At 38.8% G+C, this 24007-nt stretch overlaps 2 protein-coding genes across 2 annotated transcripts in view; both read left to right on the forward strand.

The window, feature by feature from the left end:
- Window positions 1-14881, forward strand: part of sarnp (SAP domain containing ribonucleoprotein) — a 31771-nt gene extending 16890 nt beyond the window's left edge. Inside the window, exons 5-11 of the mRNA XM_057326780.1 lie at window positions 787-838; window positions 964-1037; window positions 5440-5471; window positions 10161-10186; window positions 10262-10330; window positions 10612-10689; window positions 14719-14881. Of these exons, the coding sequence (XP_057182763.1) occupies window positions 787-838; window positions 964-1037; window positions 5440-5471; window positions 10161-10186; window positions 10262-10330; window positions 10612-10689; window positions 14719-14760 (373 nt within the window). The 3' untranslated portion in view covers window positions 14761-14881. The remainder of the gene's footprint in view (window positions 1-786; window positions 839-963; window positions 1038-5439; window positions 5472-10160; window positions 10187-10261; window positions 10331-10611; window positions 10690-14718) is intronic.
- An 8089-nt stretch (window positions 14882-22970) lies between these two features.
- Window positions 22971-23994, forward strand: LOC130549551 (P2Y purinoceptor 1-like; the record flags this gene model as incomplete). The annotated part of the gene is made up of 1 exon (XM_057326783.1): window positions 22971-23994. A coding segment is annotated over exon 1 (784 nt), but the record flags the coding sequence as incomplete, so codon positions are not given.
- Window positions 23995-24007: the final 13 nt, after the last annotated feature.

A 24007-nucleotide genomic window follows, 5' to 3' on the forward strand; every position in this document is an offset into this window, starting at 1 on the left:
TTACTTCGAAACTCAAGCACAAACGTTTTTATATCCATCGTTAACATATCTGCTAACATGAGCTGGTGCTTATGAAACAGACCAGCACTGCCACGTACAGATTAGAGATGTAATGAAGTGAGTTTGTGTGCACATTAAAATATTGAACCTTGTATGTAAGATGCTTGCATGATTAAAGAAATGTACTACAGTTTATGTGAGATGTCTTTAAGGTTCACTGAATACATTGAATGAATCCCAATACTCGAGCAAGACATTATTGCAGCGTTATGTATGTGCGCACTGCGCAGGTGCTGAGCCAATAGCGTTCGAATGTACCAGTAGCGGAGTCCTTTCATTGGTTGAATGTAGTGAATGAACACTCCCTTTACTTAACGAGTCAATGGAGTCAAAATGAGACTGAATGAACTGGTACATGTTGTTTATGGCCTAATATCCTCTGTGTTGCAACAGTGCATTAATTTAATTTAATTTTAACTGGTTAAAGGTTAACTTTTGTTAATAAACTGTATTTAAAATAGATTCTTTAAATACAGTTTTTTAATTAAATATATATCGAAATAAATATCGTTATCGATCAATATAGAAAAAAACTATCGAGTTTACTTTTTTGCCATATCGCCCAGCCCTACCGTTAACGCACACTAAAACCACACTATCTTGAATACCGCTTCCGAACGGTATTCAGGGCTAAGTGTGTCCCATCATGCATCACGTTCTGGATATATCATGAGACTTTTTGCTCGTGTCTCGCGAGATGGGTTATTGTGTTTATTGTGATTTCAGGGAAACTGAGAAGAAAATGGTGAAGATAAGCCCTCCGGCTCCAGTTATTGAGGTGATGTTATATTTACTTTAATATTTTTTTTTTTTATTCAATCAAGCATGAAAACCTACTTTAGTGCATGGCAAAAATAACGTAAAGACTTGAAGACTCGTGTAAGTTTTGGATGTTTATCACAGATGCTTCAGAAGAGAGCCGATCGCTTCAATCTGGAGCCCAATGCAGACAGCAAGAGGGCCGCCCGTGCCGCAAGGTTTGCTATTTTTTATTTTTTGGGGGGGCTAATAACAAATGTATTACGTCATTAAGAGGATTGATTAAAGATCTAGTTTAGGCTTGCCACACATTAGGAGATTTTCCAGTCTTAACCGATTTTAAATCCATGGGAGAGCATGGACATTAGAACCTTTTCAACCGTTCTTTACCGTTATAATCCTCTGAACGCATACATCAGATGGTTTGACCAGATCCTGAGACCATTGCCAATTAGAACCATTTTAGAGTGACGAGATCTCAGAGGAACTCGCGTGATCAAACATGACTTGGAAAGAGAAAGAAATATGAAGGAGTTCCTGCTGCTGACCAACTTTATGGAGATGCAGATTTCATTTTCCAACAGGACTTGGCACATGCACACAGTGCCAAAGCTACCAGTACCTGGTTTAAGGACCATGGTATCCCTGTTCTTAATTGGCCAGCAAACTCGCCTGACCTTAACCTCATAGAAAATCTATGGGGTATTGTGAAGAGGAAGATGCGATATGCCAGACCCAACAATGCAGAAGAGCTGAAGGCCACTATCAGAGCAACCTGGGCTCTCATAACACCTGAGCAGTGCCACAGACTGATCGACTCCATGCCACGCCGCATTGCTGCAGTAATTCAGGCAAAAGGAGCCCCAACTAAGTATTGAGTGCTGTACATGCTCATACTTTTCATGTTCATACTTTTCAGTTGGCCAAGATTTCTAAAAATCCTTTCTTTGTATTGGTCTTAAGTAATATTCTAATTTTCTGAGATACTGAATTTGGGATTTTCATTAGTTGTCAGTTATAATCATCAAATTAAAAGAAATAAACATTTGAAATATATCAGTCTGTGTGTAATGAATGAATATAATATACAAGTTTCACTTTTTGAATGGAATTAGTGAAATAAATCAACTTTTTGATGATATTCTAATTATATGACCAGCACCTGTATATATATACAGGTATATATATATATATATATATATATATATAAGTATATTAACTGGTCATATTATTAACTGGTTAAAACATATATTAACTAAGATTGTTTAGTAATCAATTATAATTCTATTTTAAATACATTTATATAATTATTATAGTGTATTTTATGTTATTTTTGTAATGCATTATAAATATACACTCACCTAAAGGATTATTAGGAACACCTGTTCAATTTCTCATTAATGCAATTATCTAATCAACCAATCACATGGCAGTTGCTTCAATGCATTTAGGGGTGTGGTCCTGGTCAAGACAATCTCCTGAACTCCAAACTGAATGTCAGAATGGGAAAGAAAGGTGATTTAAGCAATTTTGAGCGTGGCATGGTTGTTGGTGCCAGACGGGCCGGTCTGAGTATTTCACAATCTGCTCAGTTACTGGGATTTTCACGCACAACCATTTCTAGGGTTTACAAAGAATGGTGTGAAAAGGGAAAAACATCCAGTATGCGGCAGTCCTGTGGGCGAAAATGCCTTGTTGATGCTAGAGGTCAGAGGAGAATGGGCCGACTGATTCAAGCTGATAGAAGAGCAACTTTGACTGAAATAACCACTCGTTACAACCGAGGTATGCAGCAAAGCATTTGTGAAGCCACAACACGCACAACCTTGAGGCAGATGGGCTACAACAGCAGAAGACCCCACCGGGTACCACTCATCTCCACTACAAATAGGAAAAAGAGGCTACAATTTGCACGAGCTCACCAAAATTGGACAGTTGAAGACTGGAAAAATGTTGCCTGGTCTGATGAGTCTCGATTTCTGTTGAGACATTCAAATGGTAGAGTCAGAATTTGGCGTAAACAGAATGAGAACATGGATCCATCATGCCTTGTTACCACTGTGCAGGCTGGTGGTGGTGGTGTAATGGTGTGGGGGATGTTTTCTTGGCACACTTTAGGCCCCTTAGTGCCAATTGGGCATCGTTTAAATGCCACGGCCTACCTGAGCATTGTTTCTGACCATGTCCATCCCTTTATGACCACCATGTACCCATCCTCTAATGGCTACTTCCAGCAGGATAATGCACCATGTCACAAAGCTCGAATCATTTCAAATTGGTTTCTTGAACATGACAATGAGTTCACTGTACTAGAATGGCCCCCACAGTCACCAGATCTCAACCCGATAGAACATCTTTGGGATGTGGTGGAACGGGAGCTTCGTGCCCTGGATGTGCATCCCACAAATCTCCATCAACTGCAAGATGCTATCCTATCAATATGGGCCAACATTTCTAAAGAATGCTTTCAGCACCTTGTTGAATCAATGCCACGTAGAATTAAGGCAGTTCTGAAGGCGAAAGGGGGTCAAACACCGTATTAGTATGGTGTTCCTAATAATCCTTTAGGTGAGTGTATATATATATATATATATATATATATATATATATATATATTTATAGAATATATATATATATATATATATATATATTAGGGGTGGAGCCGAACCCGAATACGGTATTCGGAAAGGCACAAATAGCGTGTTTTTTACGAATACTTATTTCGAACAAATACTTAAAAAAATATTTGTATTCGGGAACAAGAAAAACTTTATATCAAAAAGCTGCGTTTTCTCACGAGACCGCAGTGCATGGCCGCATGAGTGAGTGAGTGACATTCAGGAGTCGGGGGGGTGGGGGGTAAAAGAGGTGACTGACACAGGCTGCTCCACACAGCAACAGAGAAGGCTCGGCTGAGCGAAAAAAGACTTCACTGCGTGCATCACTATTTTTGTTGAATAGATTGTTTGTACCTTAACTGGGTTCCGGAGGCAGTTTATAACTTTCGGGAAGCGGAGTTTGATCGGGAGAGTATTCCATTACGCTGCATTATTGACGTCTGCAGTCGGGTGCTCTCATGTTCGCTCTGTTTACGTACACTATAACGTAAATTAGAAGTGTAACGCAAAAAAACTGGATTTTTACGCCTATTTTGAATTTTACTCAAATACAAATACAAATACAAATACCGGCTGCTTTGCACACCCTTAATATAATTAACTTATTAATATATCTATTATCAATATTATATAACATACCTTACTATAACAAAAAACATTGTTATTTTTATTGCTTCAGAATCCCTGAACATCTTGAAAAGCAGCACCTCGTTGCTTTTAAGAGATCAAAACAGATTTACAGAAGTATTTTGGATTTATCACCCATTGTAAACTGTTATTACCATACAACCTTGGTTTTTGTCAAAAAACACTTGGTAATTCGGCCGTGGATTTTTATGTGGGTGGTAGGAGAAAAACAGACATTTTGCATTCAGATGGCAATAAAATCACCAATTTTCTCCCTGTAAATTTTGAACATATCTTGCGTCCCTATGAGAAACAATAACTGGTCGAATAGGTCTTTAGTTGTACAAATCTATCTTTCTCCACGTTCATGTTTTTTTTTTGTGGCTGCAATGACTTTGGGTGCTCCGGTTTTACTCCCACAGCCCAAAGATATGCAGGTTAGGTTGATTAATGGCAAGCTCACACTATGACTTTTGGCTGGATTTTGCTGTCGCGGACAGATTTCCCAGGTCTGTGACAAAACCTCCGGATTGGTGCCCGTTTCGGTCGCTGAAGCTCATTAAGTATAAGCAGGTGTGCAACGTGATCTGGACCTGTCTCGAGTTATCCCAGATGCTACGATATTTTCAAACCTGTTTGATATTATCGCCTAGTGATCTCGTTGTGTGCGCGATTGAACGACCATGTGGAACTAATCCAGCCAATCACAGTGCAGATGATATAAATGGAGGAAGGAAGATGAAATTAAACGTATTTTCGCTGATCGTCGGGAATGCCTCTTCACCGAATGTTTTGTGGTATGTGCACCTCGTCAGCGGTGTGTTGTGTAGTATGTGCGCAGCTATGACAAGACGAAGTTTTAAGGATTCCAAATTGTTCCTCCCCCAACTTGTGTATGGATCGACTTGTGTATAGAACAGACTTTTGTAAAGATTGACTAGTTCTCACCATGAATATAGCCTTAAATGCTGGAATGACATTAAGAATAAAACATTACATAAATAAATTGTGGCTGCAATGCTTCAGCTATAAAAGCACATCTGGGTTGATGTTTGCTGATGTCCCGTCAGAGGCAGCTCAATCGAGAGTCGTAAATTTGGAACATGAAACATATTTACGATTTGGAATCAGGGAGGCTCCGATGTAAAATAATCATAATGACAGCACACTTGTGGATTTCTCAGGCAAAATGTCAGTTGCAACCGACCTCGAATCTGGCCACGTCCCCACCGATCGCTGGGGGTGGAAAATGGGCTTAAAATCTTTAGGTGTGTTGACATGGTCATGTTTTATATTGTTTGAGCAGAAAATGCTGGTGGCGTTTTCATATGTTAATTGTTGTTTTTCATGTTTTTTTTCTGTTGTATGTTATTAGGTTTGGTTTGCCAGTCCCTGAATCTTCCAAAGGTGAGTTGGCATGTAATCTGTTTATTGATGTTAACCAGAGATGAAATCTGGATCGAGTGGAAACAAATGATGAAATCACTATGGCTTAGTGCTGGGCGATACAGCTGAAAAATAATCATCAATATAATGTTTCATATAATTTGATTTTGATAATTATTGTTAACATTTTAATAGCGTTTACAGGGCTCTAGACTAACTTTTTGCACTGGTTGCACTGGTGCGCCTAACTTTTTTTCTTAGGTGCACCAGCACAAAAGTTAGGTGCACCCAAATTTTCGACCGCATTGCATTTAACACCGCAGTTTTAACAGTTCACTTTTTTTTAAAGCGCTGTCCATATAGGCAAAATTGACTTGTAAATGATTAACTAACAATCTGGTCCACATAAAGTTCTTTATTTGAAGCACAATTCTACAAGGTAACTTACTGAAAAAGTGTTGGTGCTTAAAGTGCTTCACTGAACTGAAAGTGCTTCACTGAACTGAAACTTAAACTTAAACCATCTGAAGATAAATGGACCAGGGCTTGACATAACCTGGGAGGTTGATGGCTCCGTGTCAGAGCATTGCTTATGATTTTCGGAGGGATAAGGCCTTAACTTAACATTATTCACAAAAAAGTTGTCAATCGTTCTTTTCATATTCTCTCATCATCCGCGCTACATCCACTGTTTAACTGACGGGCCTATAGGCAACTCGCCTCTCTCTGTCTGACTGCAGCACACGCATTTTCACACGTACACACCAGAGGTTGCGCTAGACTTTTTTATTGTGCGTCATTTTGACTGACAGGCTCGTAAAAAAATCCGTCATAATCTATTATTACCCGTCACTATGGTGCAAGGTGGCGTTAGGTGGTAATTAGTATGTTCGTGACGTCATCACGCTGTACTTGCGTCTCGAAACTTGTTGTATTTTAATACAACTGAATGCCCAATAAAGCCGTTGTTGTTTATATTCATCTATATATTTAATGTTTTAATGTTTATGTTCATATGTGATTCGATCTGGGAAAACCCAACACATGGTGCAAATTTATATATTACAGTTTTTGATACCATATGCAAGCCCTTTCCAAATCAGTTTTTATTTTGCTCATACCTGTATGTAACAAAAGTTATGGCTGAGGTCGGCTGAAGCGCTATGATTTTCAGGAACGGAATTTGGAGAAAAACGGGTTTAAAGTCAAGTGATGAAAATAAAAGCACAACAGTCCAGTATCACAAGTAAAAGTCACTTTACAGTGGTAAAAGACTTACTCTAATAACAATTTAATAAAAAAAAATGTAGTAGTGTTGAAGTCTAAAAATACTGTACAAAACCATTTGAATAAAACGAAAGTAAGGAAAATGGAGCAGGGCACACTTACGAGAGCTCTGCCATTATCACTACACAAGGAAACTAGCAAACATTACGGACAACAACTAATAAGCAGTGATGCAAGTTTTACCTTGTTTATCATGTGCATAATGTCTGGACTTTTGATCATCCCTTGTATGTTTTGCGATCGCGGTCCGTCTCTCATGAGCAGCTGACCTGGGATAACTCCCTGTGCTGCAGATGGGGAGCTCTGTCATCTCACAAAAACATTGTATGAAAAAACTTTGCATGCCGTAGTTTACACAGGACTGGCGGGAAATGTGCATTGATACTCCCTTATTCTTCATGTTATGTGGTTTACTTCGATAGGCGAACTGTCTTTCCCGCGTCCCAGCGCGACATCCGACAGGTTTTCCCAGATCGCGTCACATATGTCTAGTCGGTAACAATGACAGGTGAAAACACGCATGTCCCTTCGCGAGCATATCACGCTCTAATGAAGGGAACGGGGAGTTACAAATTGCCCTCTTTGTAATCCGTCAAAATGGCTGACGGACGGACGGCCTTCAGATTTTTCCATCACTGGCAAAAAAATCTGTCAATGACAGAAAATTTTCGGTTAACTCGACCTCTGGTACACACACGTACATGAAAATCTGGACAACGGCCAATCAGAGGGGGGTCCGCCCTTCACTATCTCTGATTGGTTTAGACCACGATACGGGCCTAATGTGTGTCTGTTGTTGAATCACAGGGAGACTTTCAGAGTCGCAGAGACTTTTTTTCCTCCCTCGCACCGGTGCGACCTCAGATTTTTTTTAGTCACACCATTGAGAAATAAAGTCGCATGTGCGACCAAATTGGTCGCACTCTAGAGCCCTGCTTTATTAAGACCAGTAGAAAATGAGGTTTAAATTTGAACTGTATTACTGTGAAGTGGTTTGGTAATCAATAGACTTAGTAACCTAATAAACCTATAGCTATCTCTGTTATACTGTCACTTTAAGAGCTAATGCTATGGTTGATAGCCTGATACACATCCACTGTTTCCTCACTTGTAACATTAGCCACTGGGTTTATGTGAACCTTGTTTGTTTTTGGTATAATCTTGTGTGCATTTTACAGCTAAATAGACGTGAAAGAGTACTTTGTTCTGTGTCTGTGTGCATGCGTGTCGGATGGCAGCACGCTTGTATGTCAGAAGAAACAACTGAGTGAAATTGCTTGAAAGTTTGAACAGGCACAACTTTAAAATGCATGAAAATAATTTGACGTTGCAGTTATTCGTCATCACGAAAATGTATGTGATTGAGATATACAGTGCATCCGGAAAGTATTCACAGCGCTTCACTTTTTCCACATTTTGTTATGTTACAGCCTTATTCCAAAATTGATTAAATTCATTATTTTCCTCAAAATTCTACAAACAATACCCCATAATGACAACGTGAAAGAAGTTTGTTTGAAATCTTTGCAAATTTATTAAAAATAAAAAACGAAAACAGCACACGTACATAAGTACAGTATTCACAGCCTTCACAGTTCACAGACTCTCAAAATTGAGCTCAGGTGCATCCTGTTTCCACTGATCTTCCGTGAGATGTTTCTACAACTTGATTGGAGTCCACCTGTGGTAAATTCAGTTGATTGGACATGATTTGGAAAGGCACACACCTGTCTATATAAGGTCCCACAGTTAACAGTGCATGTTAGAGCACAAACCAAGCCATGAAGTCCAAGGAATTGTCTGTAGACCTCCGAGACAGGATTGTATCGAGGCACAGATCTGGGGAAGGGTACAGAAAAATGTCTGCAGCATTGAAGGTCCCAATGAGCACAGTGGCCTCCATCCGTAAATGAACGAAGTTTGGAACCACCAGGACTCTTCCTAGAGCTGAGCGATCAGGGGAGAAGGGCCTTAGTCAGGGAGGTGACCAAGAACCCGATGGTCACTCTGACAGAGCTCCAGCATGTCTCTGTGGAGAGAGGAGAACCTTCCAGAAGAGCAACCATCTCTGCAGCACTCCACCAATCAGGCCTGTATGGCAGAGTGGCCAGACGGAAGCCACTTCTCAGTAAAAGGCACATGACAGCCCGCCTGGAGTTTGCCAAAAGGCACCTGAAGGACTCTCAGACCATGAGAAACAAAATTCTCTGGTCTGATGAAACAAATGACAAGCGTCATGTCTGGAGGAAACCAGGCACCGCTCATCACCTGGCCAATACCATGCCTACAGTGAAGCATGGTGGTGGCAGCATCATGCTGTGGGGATGTTTTTCAGCGGCAGGAACTGGGAATGAATGCAGCAATGTACAGAGACATCCTCGATGAAAACCTGCTACAGAGAGCGCTCTGGACCTCAGACTGGGGCGAAGGTTCATCTTCCAACAAGACAATGACTCTAAGCACACAGCCAAGATAACAAAGGAGTGGCTACAGAACAACTCTGTGCATGTCCTTGAGTGACCCAGCCAGAGCCCAGACTTGAACCCGATTGAACATCTCTGGAGAGATCTGCAAATGGCTGTGCACCGACGCTCCCCATCCAACCTGATGGAGCTTGAGAGGTCCTGCAAAGAAAAATGGGAGAAACTGCCCAAAAATAGGTGTGACAAGCTTGTAGCATCATACTCAAAAAGACTTGAGGCTGTAATTGGTGCCAAAGGTGCTTCAACAAAGTATTGACAAACTTTTCACGTTGTCATTATGGGGTATTGTTTGTAGAATTTTGAGGAAAATAATGCATTTAATCCATTTTGGAATAAGGCTGTAACATAACAAAATGTGGAAAAAGTGAAGTGAAGCTTTCCGGATGCACTGTATAGACGTATCAAAGTGACAACATAAACAAACGTTACTACGCATGCACGTGTTCATGAACTGCCCTTACTTCTGGTACACATTCACAAACAATCGAGTGCCTGTAGATTATTTCTGATAACAAGCAAACGAAACTGAGAAGTGTTACTTGGCTAAACCTGTCTCTGCAATATTTTAAATTTGTACTGCGATTACCAAGCTCAACCACTAGATGTCAATGTACCATATGGTTTCTTCAAATGTGACCAAAATACAGGAAATATTTAAGTAGGATTATTAGACGCTAGCCAAACACAGACCGTAAGTTAACTGCAGTCATAAAATGAACACTGTATCGTGATTAATGATCTCTCTGTAAAAAAGTAAAGTCAAATCCAAACTTGCAGATTGTAAACACGGACTATTTGTCAAAAAATGCTCGCACTATCGAAGACAATAAAAGGCTGTTAATGATCCAGTGACTATGATGCATATTATTATTGTTTTATTAGTAGGATGAGTATGACTTGAAGTCTGATTATCGCACTGATTATTTGTTTGTGTTTTTAGGAACCTCAGCCATTCCAAAAATGAATGTAAGTATATTGGTTGCCAGTTTTGCTTTTCGTCTTTGGAGTAAAATTGCTGTTAAAAACATGATACTCTGTCAGGTGGATGTTGAGGCCTTAAAGAAGAGGGCAGAACGTTTTGGCATGAATGTCTCGTCTGTTTCTAAAAAGGTACAGTTCTTTTTATATTGCTTTGTCACATTCTTCACCTGTTGTTTTACTTTTATTGCTGGTTAGATTGATTATATAGTGACCAATTTTGGTCTGCTTCTTTTGATGTATTAAACTTGTTGCCATGGCAAGGTCATAAATTCTGCAAAAAAGAAACAAAGTATTTTCTGCATTTGAGCTGTTTGTTTGTTCGGTCATGGGAGTCTATCGGTCACTGTCATACACAAATTCGTTGCTCTTCTAGTATGTGCTTTTTATTTGCATTCTTTGTGATTTCACAGTTTGAGGATGATGAAAAGCTGAAGAAAAGGAAGGAAAGGTTTGGCATTATGACGGCGGCTGCTGGAGCAGATGTAGAGGTACCAAAAGAATAAAGATTTTCTGTTTGAACACTCGAATTACTCAAATTTGTCCATGTACTAATGTACTAATTTCTCGTTTCACACTTAGTAAATTTTGGTTTCATAAGGATTTTATTATTTCAATGTTGGGTCCTGTAGTCACGGTTCGATGCGGCCTGCCACCGTTAGTCACTACATGCATAAAACTGTAGTGCGTTAAACTACATTTAGATATTATGTTATGATTATATTTCATATGTGTGAGGGGGAAATTATTGCGTCACGCATAACAGACCTGCCAACCTGTATGCATTTTGCGTAGCGGGTACACATTTTGACAAAGTACGCTGGTATGATACGTCACTGTAAACTACGCAAAAACCTGGTGGTGCTCCTGTGCACTCACAGTAGTCAAATCAAGCAACAGCAAAAGCAGAGTTTGACCAATTGTAGCGCTGGATTCATTCCTCAAATAGCAAGCGGGGATGATTAACAAATGGGTCTATCGCTAAAGAGACTTCAAATCAACAGCAACACAAAATCCGAGAGGCGCGACCCCCCCCCACACTCCTGCGTTCTGACTGATTTCTTAAGCAAGGACATGAATTAATGAAGGGTGTGTTCGTGGCGGCCTGCAGAATTTGCTGTATGTAAAGGGTCCGCCTAATTTACAACATGAATTTTTTCTAAACCTCGTGCTAATGTTAGTGAATTTGGAGTATTCTGAATGAGCCGCCGCGTGCACTAGTTTAGTCATTTGCATAAAACGCACTCAGTCCATCTCCATATTAGGGTTTACTGCCTACTGTAACCTTTCCTTTACCACCTGTCATCACTTAAGTCAAAGATACTCCAGGCAACCTCATGTGACGCTGTCTACATGCTCACTCTCGCAAGTAATTCCAAGTACGCAGTCCTCATAATCAGCTCATACACAATAAAACACCTTTTAATCAGACAAACAGTTTACAGAGTTCTCGCTAGCCGGCTGTAAAAGGGCTGTTTTTAGAGAAACAATGCAGCTCGTGCAATAGTCTAACACAGCTTGTCTTGCTCTCTCACTGTGTAAGATGAAACATACATTTTGTCAAAACAGAGAGAGAGAGAAACTGGTGATTTTTGGGTACAGTACGTGTGCTTTCAGCTGTTCCTATCTTTTTTCTTATATTTAGAATAAATATTTAGTACGAACGTTTTAGTGAATCATGATTTGTTCGTGAAATCGTTCGTACCCCGGTTTCAAGCACAAATATGTGTGTCCGCTTGGTTGGTGAATGACACCCATTGTCCAGTCTGCCCATGTTTGATTATCATCAAACATGTTTGATAAGTGATGCCCTGAAAGACATCTTAAATATGTCAATTTTAACATACTGTACTGCGCCACAAACTGGCAGCAGGAAATCTGGTACATGTAAATAAATTAAAGTCTTTCTATAATGTAACTTCCTATATGCGCATTGTCCACCATTCGCTCTTCCTGAGGCCAACGGCTGGCGGATGCACCAGGTTGCTTTAATTAGGGCCCGAGCACGAGGGAGCAAACCAGTGGCTTGCACCGGAGTGCAGAGCCCTATTGTTTCTGTAATGTTTATTCTTCTTCGTCTTCGATCGAAATTTTGAGGGCCTAAACATGCTCAAAAACTCACAATAACTTGCACTCGCATCAGACCTGGCGAAAATTTAAGGCTGATAGGGGTTTTAAAATTAGGCGTGGCAAAATGGCGCGTTAGCACCACCTAGAACTGCCCCTACCACTACGCTTAATATACATGCACCAAATATGGTGGGCTCATAGAACACCCGGAATCATAAAAAAAGTATATTGGAGCAAATCTCTAAACCAAACAGGAAGTCAGTTATTTTTAATTTCCTCTGCAATTTGGTGATTTTTTTGTAATTTCCAGCCATCATACTTTAACGAACTCCTCCTAGAGTTTTAATCCGATCAACATCATATTCATGTCATTCTCATCTTAAGGCCTTTGCGATGCTAAATTGTGAAGATCCTGACTTTTGTTCCTGTGGGGGAACGTGACCCTGGCGGCCTGCCAAAGTTTGGCGTTTCGCCATGAACAGGAAGTTGTTGTAACTCGGACATACAATGTCCAACAGGCCCCAGACTTCACACATTTGATAAAAGTCCTGGTCTGAGGACATCTACATGGTAATATTCAGATACAGTTTGAGAAAGAAACTTTTAATGGCGCTATATAAAATAAATGTATTATTATTACTATTATTTGGTTAGTCCCACGTGAAGTTTTTTTTGTGATGCTAAATGGCGTAGACCTTGACATTGAACGTTCATATGCCGGTTTCATGCACAAATTTGTGCGTACGCATGCTTGGTGAATGAGACCCATTGTCCAGTCTGCTCCAAACTTAAAATGTTTGATAAGAGTCATGCCCTGAAAGATGTGTTATACAGTATATGTCAATATTAACCTACGGTATTGCGCCACAAACTGGCAGCAGGAAATCTGGTACGTGCAAATAATTGACGGTCTTTCTATAATGTAACTCCCTATACTGTATGCACATTGCTCACCGTTTGCTGTTCTGGAGGCCAACGAGTGGTGGTGACAAAGGGTTGCGGTGGCACTGTTGCGAGGTCCCGTTCATCGCTGCTCGCAGCTTTAATTCTAATTGTAACCAATTTACATGTTGAAAAATTTGAGAATATATGGACCCCATCAAACCCTGTGTCCCATCCTGTCACACGGATGGTACTCAAAAAAATTCCAAGGTTGCCTCTATTGTCTTTTATCGGATCCTTCTAAGCACCCGATAAAGCGCAATGCCTTTTTATCCATTACTCGCACTATGTTGACCGGGAGTGCAAAGCAGTGCGGGTAAAACAAATCCAAGTTATACAATCTACGAGTTTCTTGAAGAGGTTCATATATCACAAAAATAATTTTCTTCCTTAAATGGTAATAAGAACACTTGACTAATCGGAGCTGGGTTTTTTTTCAAAATTATATTGGCTTCACATTTCTCTTTGGAAGACAGTTAAGTTAATGAAGATAATTATAATAATAAACCATTCATCTTATTAAGTTAAGTGTTCATTAGCATTACTGGTGCCATGCCATGAACCCTGCTCCCACATCAGACCGGACCAAACCATGGTCACTATATGCCGTGGTATTGTTACATTCCTATTATTAGCATCGTTTGTTTACCCTTTGGCATCTGGTAGAACATTTGGACCCGGAAGCAGTGGTGCATGACGTCAGACTTGACAAGCAGATACAATTGTAAATTGTCATTAGGAATCAGATGTTCCAGCAAACTCATGCTGCTCAGCACTACTTTGTGTTGATTTACTTGAAAGTGCATGAAGTACAAAAACACATGTTTTGGTTTTCACACTACTTTGATATCATGCGCAGAATGAAGTCAAAACATCTGTTTTTTTGTCTATCTGAATGCAGCAAACCTCGACATCTATACTGTGATGATTTGGGACAAACACCTGTACCTTTATGCCCCTAAAATGTACCCATTTGTTTACCTCGCATTACTAATTTGGACAGTTGAAGTTAATCCACAAAAAAATGGTCTATTTAAAATCTGCAAATGTAGTTCCTCTCTGAATGGTGTTTCTTAATATCACTATGATGGCTTGAGCAGCAGTCACTTGAGTGAAATACGTGAAATGTCTGCATGTTTGAAATCAATTGTGGAGAAAATATTATCCATACAACATGCAAAGAAGTTATATACCAAATAATAATGAAAAACAGCCCGTCATTTCTCAGAACTGAGCTATTGTTGATAAAATGCCAACATAACATCTTAAAGCCTAGGCAAAAAGCAACTGCTGTATGCTGAAGGTGTTAAAACCGTTTTAATTTAAATAAAAACTACAGTGACAAAAAAATCTAAGTAGTGTTTCAGTTGTATTTTTTTGTAGTCTCTATTACTTGTCATCACATAGTTAGAGTGTGGGCAGTTTACACAAACTATTCTAATGAATATGATATTTCTTCTGATGTGTTTCACTCATCCTGTCTGCTTTCTCCATTACATCTGTTTCAGGCTAAGAAGAGAAAACGTGCAGAGCGATTTGGAAATGTATGAAAATGGATTTGATCCTTTTTGTACTTTTTTATTTTGATTTTTTTAATGAAAGTATTTTTGAGGTTCTTGCAATGTAATTCTGAAGTTTTCCATGTTTCATTAAATATACTCTGTTTCTTTAGTTTGTCACATCTCTCATTCCTCTGATGTTTAACTGGTGAATTGATTCATGTTTGGAGATGTTAGGGTGGTTATTTTTTACTTACCTGGCCTTGTTTGCCAGACTTTGATTGTTATGGACCTTCTATAATGGATTTTTTAACCTGTAATACCAATTTATTACCAGTTAAAGGCAACAAATTGCCCTTCTAATGTGCCCTTTGCACAGTTTTTTCATATATGCATGTGTATAGATATGTATATTAACAAAATATTTAATATATTATGTTAATAATAAATAATATAGATTAATATGTTAACAAATAAGAAAAAACTGTGCAAATATGAATGTTCATATATATAACTGGGTTGCAGATGGAGTTACATAAGCCGGTAAAATAACTGTTACTGTGGATATTTGTTTGTCAATTCACACAGGATAAGCAACATAAAAACTTCCATGATGTATGTGTGTAATGTTATAATGCTGCTGTAATTGATTTACAATATATCTTTTTGGATTTAATTACTGTTGAAGATAAATAATACTAATCATTAGCATATGTCAGCAAAATGTAGTTTATCCAATAGATGCAACCTGGATTCAACCTGCTTCTGTTCATATTCAATCTCAGTGGCAGGAAATAACAGATTACATTAACAAAACTCTTCTGACCCAAATATCACCTACAAAGCAGAGACCGAATAAAATATGAGGATTGTCATGGAGTTTAGTTGTTATTGAGCATTATTGAATATTAGGATTACTGGCGATAAATGTACGAACATGTTGATAATGGCTTACGGAGACCGTTTGATCCATTAAGTCAAAACCCCTGTAGTCACTAACATTTTGCTTTACAAATCAAGATAAATTGGATTAAATAATGACAAAAAGATGGTAATATGTAGATGGGGTTAAATGTGTATAGAGACACTTTAGCAATTGTTGGTTTTCTTTTTTACTTAAAGGCTGTACCATTATTGCTAAAGACTGACGAAAAAGTGGTTTTAGTGCAATTTGGGCTAAAGAAACAAAAATTAAATAATTCGACATATGATTAGGAAATAAAATGTTTATGTTGCAAACTGCAGAGTCAGGTTATGTTTCCTCTAAAACATTTGCAACTGCTTTTCATCACAGCCTTATTTGAAACACTACATTAATTAAATATTCCCATTTGCCGAGTGTGTCTTGTCGGGTTAGAAATACTACTTGCACGCTTGGACCAAATATAGAAAAACATCGTGCAAGTGGTCAAGTGCAAAGACAGTGCAGTGCTCCCAACTTTCAATTTGAAGTATCTACAGTTGGTCGCTAGATGATGTCATGCAGGTGAATTCACTGATGTAGATGAATATACTGGACTGGTACATCAGTAGGCGAGTCTCAGAATCTAGATAAGGTTCTTCCAAGAAGGTGCAAGATTTGGCTCTTGATGGTTGAAAAATGTCTCAAAAGGCGTTGGGAAGAAGGGTGCCTAACGTAGAAAATGAACTTTTTCAATGTTGTTTGACATAACTGTGTGTCAGGAGTGTGTGTACAGAACCATCCTAGAATGATAAAAATCCATCTATTTCTTTTTTTTAAACCTCCAATAAACCTCAACAGTCCTCTTGAACGAGCTGTTGGCATTCTCTCAGCAAACTGATTAAGCCCTGCCCATGACTGCTTATGGACTCTGCTGTCTCCACCCTCATCGAGTTGTTCACTTTCCGCCATTGTTTTCACGCTGGACTATTTACAGTGAGCTACAAGAATGTTTGTTGTTGGACGCAACACTTATTTTTTCTCAACATCTGAGCCGCTGAAGTCGCTGTGGATTAGTTTTATTTCTCAACGGAATGTGCAGAAGACATCTTGGGTGTATTCCAGAAAGCATGGTTAACTTACCGTCAGCTAAACCCTGAACACTGGGTTGGTTAACCCAAACCTTGCTTACTCTGGGAATGTTGGTTCCAGAACACGTTCGAGGTAAGAAAACCACAAGGATCATATTTAATTTATGTTTATAAAACCATAAACACTATAAATCAATAATTTAATTCAATATAAAAATTATTTAAATACGTATACTATTTGTATACTGAAATATGTAAAAAACATATTCATCATGGCTATCTTTGTTACATAAAGTGTAGATCTGTTGAGTTTGTAACTGTTAGTTTAACGTGTCTACCATGGTATTTTACCAAAATTGTGTTGTGCATACAGTGTATGTATATGATTGCATTGCTAATTTTGTAGGCACTATTAAACCTCTTTTTTTGTTCCTTCACGGTATGTTCCTTAAAACAATCTACCTTTATGTGTTTTCTGATAACTGACCTGGTATTGTCTCTTTATTTTCAACAGTTGCTGATGGAGACTTGTTTTATTGTAGAAACTACAGTTGTCATAATTTTGGAAAAACGTGCGTAATGCTTGGAGTAGAGGATGAAGGTCTGCTGTGACAGAGTTAGAGATTTAAAATGTTATGGCTAAGTCACATGTCCTTTGAAATATAATATAAACATATATTTTTAAATATATTATATAAATTATATTATAATATAAACATTTTATTTTTTGTTTGTGTCTTTTGACTTTGTTTACTACAAGGCCATGGCTTTCCAAATGTTAAATGATGTGTAAAAGGCCTATCTTGAAAGACCAATAACTAATTGTAATTTGGAGAAAGGCCTTTACTGTAGAGGAGGCTGAGGATCAGAAAAACATTATTAAGAAATACAGACTTGCCAGACTGGGAATGCAATCTTTGGGTTATAAGTCTATCTCTTTAAAGGGGTCATATGGCACAAATACATGCTTTTCTGTGTCTTTGGTGTGTTATAAGTTGCCCATGCATGTATTAGACAAAAGATTCATTCGATCTAAAAGCGAATGCTCACCCAGACCTGCCTGAAACGCCTCCTGTAACCACACCCCCACAGATCTACGTCAGTTGGTGGTCTGATTTGACAAAGACCGTCCAAATGTACACGCAAGTAAGGTGGGCGTACCTGTCAGTACAATTGAAGAGGAACCTGATGTTCCAAATATGGTAAGAGGCGTTACATTTCCTTTACACGCTTGCAGTATTCCACCAATCATTACACTGGTTAACTGGCCAATCATAGCACACCTCGCTTTTCAGAGCCGGGCAAAGGTGAGATACAAACATGCATGGTATGTGTTAAATACAGCTTAAATCGTTTATACACATTGCATTAGATCTAAAAGAAACAATAATATTTGTTTTAGCCATGTCATATGACCCCTTTACAACACCACAACTACCCAGAGATGCAAATATGACCTATAGGGAAGAGTAATGAGATCCAAATGCTTAATAAATTGTTCTGAAGTTACAAGAATTGTAAGGTGTGCATACTATTTATTCCAATGTTATTTGGAGATTTAATAATAAACCTAATTAAAAGTATTTACAGTATTCAATGTAAACACATGAAGCCTTACATTTATTTAGAACAGTTCACATTATTTTATTTAAAGATTATTTCATTTTAAAAGATTACAAATCATGAAATTATTGCGCACCCCTACTTTTTTTCTGCTGGAAAGGGGTGGAGACCAGCAGCTCATTTGCATTTAAAGAGACACACCAAAACAGTGTGTTTTTCCTCACAGTCCAAAAATAGACATGTGGGCCACAGTATAATAAAAGATCTGTGGCGTTACTCTAGCTGAAACTTCACAGACACATTCTGTGGACCCCTAAGATTTATATTACAATTTGTAAAAGGGCTACATTTGGGGCCCTTTAAACCTAGAGACAAAATCCCTAAATTGTTAACACTGAGTGTGGGTATTTGAACAATGCCATTGGGTGCTTCTCAAACTGAAGGCTGTGTCCTAGGTAGGGTTGGGAATCGTTTCAATTTCATCGATTCCAATTCTGATTCTGCTTATCAATTTCGATTCTTATCGATTCCCGGTTTCGATTCCACAGTTGAAGTAAAACATTTAGATATCAACCTGTATGGTCATTTAGCCTGCTTATATATGTATATTTACACATAGAAACACACATTTTCTGATTTATTACAATTTGTATTATCATAGTTGAACTACATCATGGTTAAACTGCAGTTACTATAATGCAACTATGGTTAATTTGTGATTCCTGTGTTTTAATACAAATTCTATAGCTAAACTATGCTTACTATAGTAAAAATATCGATAATTTTCATAAGAGCTTTTATTGAGATATCAGCAGATCATGCAACGCATGTACTTTTCTTAAAATATGCACACAGGAATTGATAAGAGGAAATTTTTCAAATTTTAATCTCAAGTATCCGATTCCTAATCCTTTCGATTCCGATCCAATTCCTAGCCTTTCGATTCCGATTCCAAATTGGAATTGATTTTCGATTCCCAACCCTAGTCCTAGGAATGCAGATCTCGGCTGCCACAATATACATCAACAAAACAAATCAAATGCTCAACATTTTGTGTCTCCCATCACATAGCTTTGCTGTCATCAGAGTTTGAGCATATGCTTTCAAAACACAATTGATCCTAGAATTGCACAGGAATGGCTCAATAAATCATTTGCTAATGTACCTTGCGAATCATAAGTGTGACAATGAAGAGGATCAACTCAGTGACATCTCAAAGGACTGAAAAGTATGCTTTAAACATCACCCCTGGGGCCCGTTTCAATAAGGAGGTTCAACCAACTCTAAACCTTGAACTCAGAGTTGGTTTACTTAGAAATTAGAAACTTTTAGTTTTTGGTTTCAGAACAGCTGATTTGAGTTAGTTCAATTTACTCTGGGTAGGCTTACCCTGGGTTAAGCACGTGCACCACGACTATAAAAAGCCATCATCAATGGAGCTCCGATATTACGATTCACCATGGCAACGGCACCAAAAAAGCAATATGGCAGCAAGAAAGCACTTGAGAGTGAGGCACACTTTCCGCTCTGCATACTTGATCATGATTTACTAATGTCCTGAAAATGACTTAAGTTTAAATAAAAAATGGATAAATGTACCAATAAACAAATAAATTAATCATTAAATGAATGAAACAACAGAAATGTGAAAAGTGTTCTCACTCGCCATAAGTGCTCTAGTTACGCAATTGAGATGTCATGGTGTATAGGACACCTGTAGGGCATCAGACTCTCGTGCAAAATTAGTCTGATCGCATGTTCGAACCCTGCTCTGAGCAGATTTCAGTTGGATTGGATGCATGTCAAAATTACTTGTTTATTACCTTTATCGCTTCATTTCTGCATGTATGTCTGTATTTATTCATTTCTTTATTCATGCACTTTATTTATATACTTTATTAAGTCATTTCTCATCGTCCATAGAAAAGTATGCTCTGATCTAATACACATACGGTGGCTGATGTTATTGATGTAAGGATGGATGAGAAATATTTTGATATATCTAATTCACTGTAAAGAAAAACGGTACAGTTTTAATAAAAATGCACAGGGAAATGACAAAATTCCACTCGGGTCCTAAATTGCTCTCCTGAAATCAAAGTACATTCCAATGAATGAATGCAGCCTCTTCATGAATCCTCTATAAAAGCACATATGACATTAGTCACTGAGATGGTCTCTGTGTGATCAAAATGTGTGCCATGAATTACTGTATTAATGAATGAATGAATGAGTTATACCACTTACGCTTTAAAAGGGGAAGGAGATCGAAATAAACTCTGGGTTTACCAAAGAAAACCTGCTCCCGACCAGGTTAGATTCACAGAGTAAGTTACTATGGTTACTGAGTATAAGTTACCTCTCCTTTAGAAACGGGCTTGAGTTACCCCGCTTTCTCGGGTTTGACATACCTCACATTCTGAATTGGAAAACCCAGAGTTTCCTTCATTTCAGGGTTAATTTACTCAGAGTTTTCACTAAACTTCCTTTCTGAAACAGGCCCCTGCAGGCTTCTGGAAAGCAAAGACGGAATTATCCAGCGATAGCGGCACTATGATGAAGACGAACCGTGGTTTTACTGCAGTAATCATAGTTTAATGGCTACACTTTAACCATGGGATTTATAGGAAACAGTCCAGTTCCACACTTTAACCATAATAAAACCATTACTAATTTTCATAAGGAATGGTTCCTAGTAATGTCCATCCTGCCAGACAGTGACAAATGACCCTCAATTGTCCCCCTTACACCCATGGGACTGTCCAGAGACCCCTTGACAGTGCGTACATGTGGATTTTGCTGGGCCAGTTGAAGGGAAAATGTTGATAGTGCTAGATGCCCAGAGCAAGTGGCTTGAGGTTGCTGTTATGCATTCATAACTACTGAGAGAACAGTGGTAAAACCTGAAGAAAGGTTTCCCTCTGTTGGCTATCATGAATTTCTTACACTGTTGTGGTGTACAACATATCAAGTCGACACCTGGCCACAAATTATTTGTTTCTTAATAAGGGATCTTCAGCGGTCTTGTTTCCTAGTGTTCTCGCTTTACGTCATCAATAACCGTCAAAGTCTGGTTTAAACCCTCAAGAACACAAGAACAGAGAACACATTGAAGTACCCAGATGTGTTCTTGATATCAAGGATGCATCGAATGCAGCCTATGGAACCCGCTCAAAGTCTCAGAATTCAGGAGCGTCCATCCAAGTTCGTTCTTCCGAGCTGCCACACAAGACCGGTCTCCACAAGAACACAAGCCCGTTCTTTGCGTTCTTGGAATTGAAAAACAGCCATTGTCTTGCCAAGATTTTAGAGGTTCGTTTTATACAGGAAGATATGTAAAACATTCTGGGAAGGGGGGGTGCCAAGGACTGGAATTGAGAAACACTGGTTCAGACCTGGCTTTTCCAACTTTTCTCATGCTGAAGCATTCTCTGTGCTCTGGTTTTGACTTCTACGGTTAAATAGGTGATAACTCATCAGCAGCAAAAACAAGTTGACAAGAGAAAAATAAAAGCAAAGAGCAGGCAACTATGCTTCAGGACCAAAATGAGTACCATCTACCGTGATTGCTCAAACCAGTCCTGGGTCATACTCTGTACTAACTCCTGGCGATGGGATTTGGAAAAGACACTTTAATCAACTTACTGAGATCTGCTCCTGGTGATGAGCCTGTGCCAGGCTGTTGCCATATCCACTACTTGTCCTGATTCTCCTGTGGATGCACAAATGAGTGTGGACACAGCATTTACACCAGCAGAGGGAGCTGTATTACAAGAGACTAAAAACATTCCGTATATCTGGAACATTGTTAGATTTACAGCTACAAGACTTATAGTCAGTAAAAAATGTGGACATTCTGTTTTTGAGTGGAGAAGTGTTATTAATTTTTCAACTCCTAACAAGCAGTGTTCAATACTGAAACCACATTTTCAAAACTCTTCACACATTCAGACCAAACTGTGAATCATTTTTCATTGCTTTCAGACAAAATGCATTCAGTGACCACATTTTTCAAAACTCTTTTGTCATTCATACTCCACAACCTGCAAAACACCATGTATTTTCAGCACATTTTTCAAATGCTAACACGCTGCTTCTAAAATGGTTAAAAACACATTCAAACAACGATGACAAATTTCATGCAGTAATTATTTTAAAACATTTTAGCAGAAAAGGAAATCATTTTTTTTTCTGTGTGGAGGTGAAAAGTTTATGATCAGCATTCACATGACCAGATGACTTTACTGGAGGCAATGAATGCAGAGTGTGGAGACAGTTCTCCTGTTGGATTACTGTAGATAATCACACTGAACTTTCCAAGATGCATCAGATGCAATGTTGATGAGAACTTGTGGCCAAATGCAAGAGAGAGGGAGAACTAAGATCCCTCACTACACATTTTGTTGATGTGTTGAATTTATTTTATTTATTTTCCTACAGTAAGTAATTACTATATCACCCTGTATTACACTGGAACCTTTTCCTCTTTTTTTCACCTTTGTACTGTAACTTTCAAAGATGAAGTGCTATTGTATATTCAAAGAACAGCAGCATTTTTAAATCAGTCTTGTTGTGCTTTTTACATGTACATTCAAAATGAGAAAAAAATGTCTGTTCATAATGTCTGTAATGCTCCCTGTTGTTAGCTCATTTTGAGACCTATATGAAGTGTTTTGTTTGGTCTGAGTGAGTTTTGGGGGTGAGATTAACTATTTGGCCAAAATTTACGTTGGTAATGCAGACTGCATGAAGAGTTTTGAAATGGGGCTAATGCTTGTTAGCAGTTGAAACTGTAAGAAGTAAGCAAGAGGTGGAGTGAGGGAGTGATTTGCTCTGTGAATGCGAGTGCAATGTGAACACATACAAAGGTTGTGCCGTTCCTGAGGAAGGCGTACGATTCAGCTGAGAACACAATCTGAGGACGATGAGTCGTTCATTGATTCGCTATGGAAAAGGAAAGAAACATTTCCAGCTGCCCTCAGATTGATTTACCCTTCACTCGGGTGTTTTTGCCAGCTGTCTATGTCACGGTTTTTATTGTCGGAGTCTTCGCTAATAGTTTTGGACTTAAGTCAGTCTGCTGCAAGTGGGGAAAGCTTGGGAATATAAACATTTTCATTCTCAATCTCGGTGTTGCGGATCTACTTTATGTCTTTACCTTGCCTTTCTTGGTTATGTATTATGCTGGGAACAGCAGGTGGATCTTCGGCCAGACCTTCTGCAAAATCACAAGGTTTTGCTTCAATATGAACCTCTACGGCAGTATAGGATTCCTCACCTGCTTGAGTGTATACAGGTACCTCGGCATCGTTCATCCCATGTGGGTGATGGGGAAAATAAACACAAAGATCTCAGTGACGATCTGTGTCCTGGTCTGGATTCTTGTTTTTATTCAGATCCTGCCGGACATGTTCTTTGAGAAATCCAAGCCAAACTCCTCAGACTCATGTTACGATACCACCACGGATCAGTGGATTTATGACTATCTGTCCTACAGTCTGGGATGGACCTTCACTGGGTTTGTTGTCCCACTTCTTATAGTGTTTTGGTGCTACGGTCAAATCATCATAGTCCTCGCCACTAAGACCAACATGGACACGTTACTGAAGCAGCTGTGCATCCGACTGATCTGTGTTTTAACGCTTTTGTTCACAGTTTGTTTTATCCCCTACCACGTCTTCAGAAATCTGAATTTACTGACGAGAATATTAAAGAAGCAGGGCATTTGTGGTGAAAGCTTTGA

The sequence above is a fragment of the Triplophysa rosa genome, unplaced genomic scaffold (genome assembly GCF_024868665.1).
Source record: "Triplophysa rosa unplaced genomic scaffold, Trosa_1v2 scaffold132_ERROPOS191807, whole genome shotgun sequence".
Lineage (NCBI taxonomy): Eukaryota > Metazoa > Chordata > Actinopteri > Cypriniformes > Nemacheilidae > Triplophysa > Triplophysa rosa.